The 5,795-nt window shown below is 41.4% G+C and overlaps 1 protein-coding gene and 1 non-coding gene across 2 annotated transcripts in view; both read left to right on the forward strand.

Moving 5' to 3' along the window:
- The first annotated feature begins 194 nt into the window (after nucleotides 1-194).
- On the forward strand, nucleotides 195-267 carry Trnav-uac. Its single transcript has one exon. It is a non-coding gene; the product is annotated as a tRNA-Val (tRNA).
- A 2,050-nt stretch (nucleotides 268-2,317) lies between these two features.
- The window catches only part of Rs1 (retinoschisin 1), a 27,166-nt gene continuing 23,688 nt past the window's right edge, over nucleotides 2,318-5,795 (forward strand). The window contains exon 1 of the mRNA XM_021188174.1: nucleotides 2,318-2,407. Within this exon, the coding sequence (XP_021043833.1) occupies nucleotides 2,356-2,407 (52 nt within the window). The 5' untranslated portion in view covers nucleotides 2,318-2,355. The remainder of the gene's footprint in view (nucleotides 2,408-5,795) is intronic.

A 5,795-nucleotide genomic window follows, 5' to 3' on the forward strand; every position in this document is an offset into this window, starting at 1 on the left:
CCCCCACCCCGGCTTAACCCCAGGTTCAGGTAGAGTACCGGAAGAACTCCTGAGCCTGGACTCAAAGTTCAGCTTTAAACTCCCCGCCTCTGAGAAGGGGCGGGGCCGTGGCAGAAGGCAGGGTTTCCTGCGGAGACGCTGAGTCTGGTTACGCATTCTCAAAAGGTCTACTAATCACAGCTTCTCCCCGTGGTGGTTCCATAGTGTAGCGGTTATCACGTCTGCTTTACACGCAGAAGGTCCTGGGTTCGAGCCCCAGTGGGACCATAGCTGCAAAGCCAGCTGACTTTTTCCCAAAGTACCCTAGATAAAAAACGGGAAACTTTTATTTTTGTTTTTCTACCGACATTTTTCCCCTAACATCTTTATATCTCAGAGGCGAAACCACAGACATCTCGTCTCCACCAAGGTCCCAGCTGTTGTCAGCAGAGTCCCCAGAGTGAATGCAGGGCGAGTCAGAGCCTTAGCCGCTGTTTACCCTATCTCGAGAAGTTCCACCATACTTCACCAGGAGCGACCCGCAGCAGCCCCTTCTCCAGAGCCAGGACAAGCTGATCCCCTGAATTTCCCACGAAAGTACGTCTACGTAGTCACGCCTTAACTGAAGCTGCCGTTTTTTAGAAAGTTGATTGTGATTAACCTTATTAATAAAAACACCTTATTCAACTCTTTAATATCTTATTCGACTCTAAAATGCAGAACAAGAGCAAAAGCATAGTTCTTTTCCTTTCAGTGTAGCTGCAGGGTTAGTGAAGGAAGAATTTATATATAGTTTAGAGTACATGGCGTACTTTTAAATTTATTAATTAAATATAGCCCTTGACAATTTCATACTTGTATATAATTCATCCCCGATTACTCTCGCTCCTTACTCATGCTAGGCTTTACAAACACATCCAGTACGTACTGACTGATGGCTAAATGTTTCTCTAGTTCGTTTTTGTTGTTGTTGTTGTTGTTCACATTATTACAATTTTGTTCAGGGAAGAGAATTTCTTGGGAGGAGGAGTGAAGCGATGCATTTATCTTTCACAAGAAGAATGAGCGAAAGGTTTTGGGGGGGTCCTTGGGGTCAAGGGTAAGATGGTGGGAACAGAGAACTAACCTGGAAATGAGAAACTAGATTTTTTTTTCTTAGCTTGGAATGAAAAACTAGATTTTTTTTCTTGGCTTCTCCCCTGACCCCTGCCCTCCATCCCCACCCCCACCCACCCCTGCCCCAGTTTTGCTTATGCAGTATATATTTATATACATCTTTTTGTAACTAAAAAACAAACAAACACAAACAAAACATGATTTTTTTTCCTGTTAACAATCAATTTACTCTTTTTAAAACTTCAGCCATCCAAATGAACAGTTAGGTACTGTAAGTACATTCACGTTGCTGTGGACAGATTTCCAGAATTTTTTTCTTGCAAAACTGAAACTCGACGTCCATTGACCCCATTCCTCCCATCAACTTTATTTTTAATGGCCATGTAATAATGATAGCAGAGCATACCAGACATTGACATAAGTACTTTTTTAATGATGGGAATCAAATTTGAGACTCTCTCTCTCTCTCTCTCTCTCTCTCTCTCTCTCTCTCTCTCTCTCTCTCTCTCAAAGCAAGTCTTTCCATCTTAACCTAAACTACACCTCCAGACTCACTATGTGTTTTTGTAGTATCATGCCATTTCCATCTCAATAGAATTCTATGAAGTAAATATTATCATCATTGTTTTACAGTCAGACAATTTGTCTAGAGTTTGCACCATTGCAAGCAGTATGTTTCTTCCCAGATGAACTCTGGAATCTGCTCACTTAGCCAGCTTCCTAACATTGGCCATTCTGATTGTTTCTGTGTTGTCATTATCATAAGTAACCTGAACACTGCACATCCTTACATATGACTGAGCCACCACTACCAAAGTCAATGTTTTCCAGAGCAGGCAGATGTCAACGTGACAAGTTCTTCTGGGAGAAAACACTCTGTGCCATTTCCCTACAAACAGAGGTCATTTACTCAGCAGGAACCTGTTCAAGGTCACTCCCTAGAAAATGATGTCGGAGAAAGAATTAGGGGCCCACATCTTCCAACTCTACTTTCTATTTCCTTCTATCACTCGCCTTACAGTTAGAGATGGAAGAACATCAGCACCTTCCTTGCTAAACCAACCTATGTCAACAATACCTCCCGAGACTGCTTGTTGAGGCAGAGGACTGTGCGGGTTAATTGGACGGGGGCTGAGTGAAAGACCTAAGAACTAAATGCAATAAGATGCTTAGTGAGGCCAGAGCCTCAAGTTAATCGCCTGCTCCTACAACAGCTCTCCACTTCACTTAGATCTTGCTGTGATCAAGGACAAGGAGAAAATGCCACGCAAGATTAAAGGCTTCTTCTTGTTACTTCTCTTTGGCTATGAAGGTATGTACTATTCTACTATTGGCATTTATTAATGTATTTAATAATGTGATTTAATATAGAAAATAGTCGATAAATAGAAATGCAACCTGAGTAATAAAATTTGTTGGATGACATCATGCCAATTAGTTCACAGGTTATTAATTTAAAAGGTCATCGTTGTGTGGCTCTTTGTCACTGTCTTGCTACTGGCTTCCTGGTTTCATGAGGAAACTTCTAAAGTTCAAATGATGTTGAAACCCAACAGAAAGAAGGAAGGGCCTCAGAGTTTCTATAAAACAACTTTAAATTGTAACAACTAATGAGAAGTCATGTTTCTTGGAAATTTTAGGAGGCAAAGTTGAAGCAATTGTAGAATTTAATATTCTAAACCTGACTATTACTGAGGGTTAAGGATGAAGCTATTAATAGCTTTGCTGGGAGAAGTGTAAACGAGGACTGTCCCAGGCAAATCAGGACAAAGGGTCACCCTAGTTTAATTATGGATTAGCATAAGACCAAGTACCACTGCAGTCTAATAGAAGTCTAATAAAATAATCCAAAGAAAGTCAATAAACCCTAAAGACTCAATATACTCCATCAGTTTTAAACTTCTAAATGTGGCCCTGGCAGGCATGATATGCTTAAATAAGGACAGATTAAAGCTAAATCTCTAAAATGTCAATCAAATAAACTTTAAATCTCTTTCCATCTTAGACATAATACTCTCTCATGCCTCTCTTACCTCTCAAGTGCCCATCAATTCAGAATTCCTTTTAAAGTTTATACTTTCAAATATTAAAAATATTGAAGGGCTGGGGATGTGGCTCAGTGGTACAGCCCCTGCCCAGCCTTCATGAGTCCCTGAGTTAAATTCCCAGAAGCAGTATAAGACAAACAAACAAAAACCTTACTTCACCCGTTTTCTGGCATAGCTATACATACGTGCAATCCTGGTCCTGGACAAATTAAAGCAGGAGTGTTCAACACCAACCTCAGCTACTTAGGTTTGAGATCAGCTATCTGAGACCCCGTCTCAACATTGGGAGGGAGTCTAGGCTACGCTGAGCTATACAATAAGCCTCTGTCTGGGAAGGAGGGGAAAAGGAAGGACGGACATTGGTTGAATGACTTGTGGGTGACACTGTGTGTTTAGAGTGTTGAGGGAAAGAAGCCTCTCTGCTCTGCAAATGACCTGCCACTCAGATAAGATGAATACACACAAGAGTCAGAATTCCTCTCCTCTCTATATTCATGGACCAGCAGTCTCGTGTCTTTTATTATCTAGTAGTATGTCTAGTGTTTGGAAAGCCTTGCGAAAATAAAATGTCAAGGTCATACTGCAAACACAAAGAAACAGGGTTTTTTTTCTTAGTTGTTGTTGTTATTATTATTATTATTTTGAGACAGGATCCCACACTGAAACTCAGGCTAGTCTTCAATTTACTATGAATTTGAACTCATAGCAGTCAGCCTGTTTCCACCTTCTGAGTGCTAAGATTTCAAGCCTGAGCCATCACACCCAATTTCTAAGATATGTTTTTAAGCAGTGTTGTTGGCATTCCACCTTTGTCCTTTGCAATTACATGTCAGGAATTTGTGCCTTTTTTTTTTTTTTTTTTTTTTTTTTTTTTAGTTGTCAGGCCTGGAGATGGAGCCCAGGGCCGTGTGCTTGCTAAACAATGGCTCTACCTGTAAGTTATATATACCCAGCTCAGCTTATCCCAGGATGTTTCTCAGGCTTTCTGATGTTTGCTATTGATGTTGCTTCTGTTTGGTTCCTTGCTCTTTTCTCACAAAAAAGATCTAAGCAAGAATCCTTGTCTGGGCTCAGAGAAATAGCTTAGTCTGGAAAGTGCTTACATCTTAAACACAAAAAATTTGAGTTCAATCCCCAGAACTTTTCTTGTTTAAAAAACAAAAACAAACAAACAAAAACTAGGCGTGACAACTGGAGAGATAGCTTAGCAGTTAACAGCACTTGTTAGAGAGGACCTCAGCTTACTTTCCAGGGCTCTATAACTCGAGGTCCAGGGCCTCAAACAGCCTCTTATAACCTCTTCACACATCAGACATGGGCCATGTGCATGCAGGCCAAACACTCATACACATTAAATGAAAAATAAAAGTCTAAAAAAAAGTCAAACATAGTGATACATGCTTATAATCCCACTGCTAGGGAGGCAAATGTCTGGACTTTGTCAGCCAGTCGGCCAGCCTAGCCTACTAGGTGAATTCCAGGCCAATGAGAGACCTTGTCTCAAAAAAAAAAAAAAAAAAGGAGGGGGGATAGAAAGAAAAGACAAAATGGATGTCTCCTAATGAATGATACCCACAGATACTCACAATTGTCCTCTGGTCTCCATGTGAAACACAAATCCATGTCTGCATATTTGCAACAAGGTAAACATTAGAGTTTGATGTTCAGAACTAGACTAGATCCCCTCATCTAGTAAAGCTGTGCTTTGGCCCTCCCATCTATCTTATTTTTCTATTGATGTGCTAAGGCACCATGACCAAGGCAACTTAGAGAAGAAGAAACAGTTTATTGAGGGTTTACAAGTATAGAGGGTAAGGCAAGGGCTTGATAGCAGGCAGGCAGGCAGGCATGGTGCTGGTAGACTAGCTGGAAGCTTGTATCTTGAGTCACAGTCACAAAGCTGGGAGATAGCTAAGTGGGCCTGGTGTGAGCTTTTGAAACCTCAAAGCCTTTCCCCAGTGACATGCCTCCTTCAACAAGGCCACACCTCCTAACCCTTCCCAAACAGTTCCACCAACTGGGAACCAAGCATTCATATGAGCCTCGGGGGAGCATTCTCATTCAAGTCAGTACTCAATACACTGCCCCATGGGCAGAAGTCCTCTAAACAGTTACCTGTGTGTGTGTGTGTGTGTGTGTGTGTGTGTATGTGTGTGTATGTATGTGTGTGTATGTGTGTGTGTATGTGTGTGTATCCCTCACCATACTTAGAAGGAAACAAGCCATCCAAAAATGGATAGCATGACTCAGAAAGTTCCTGTGTACTTCACCCAGAGCAAACGTGGATATGGTGGGAAACAGAGACAGTAATAGGACACAAAGGCTGTGCTCTCTCAGTTTCTAGTTCAGATGGAGACATAAACCAACACACATAGGAAAGATACATTTCGTGGGAAAGATACATTTCACTGGACAGTGGGAGCCCATGCACAAAGGTTCTTTGGCTCATTTATTCTATGCTGGTTCTATTCTTTGATGGCAGCAGTTTCTTATTTATTGTGAAATAAGATCAGTAGGTGAGCTTTGTTTCTGCCCTGGATGAGAGTTCATTTGGGAACACACATGTGATCACACTAAGACAACCGCTGATGGCATAGAACAAAGTCAGGGCCCTATTTATCTTCCACTGTGCATTGTGGATATTATGCCATT

Source organism: Mus pahari, chromosome X, assembly GCF_900095145.1.
Source record: "Mus pahari chromosome X, PAHARI_EIJ_v1.1, whole genome shotgun sequence".
NCBI classification, from domain to species: domain Eukaryota; kingdom Metazoa; phylum Chordata; class Mammalia; order Rodentia; family Muridae; genus Mus; species Mus pahari.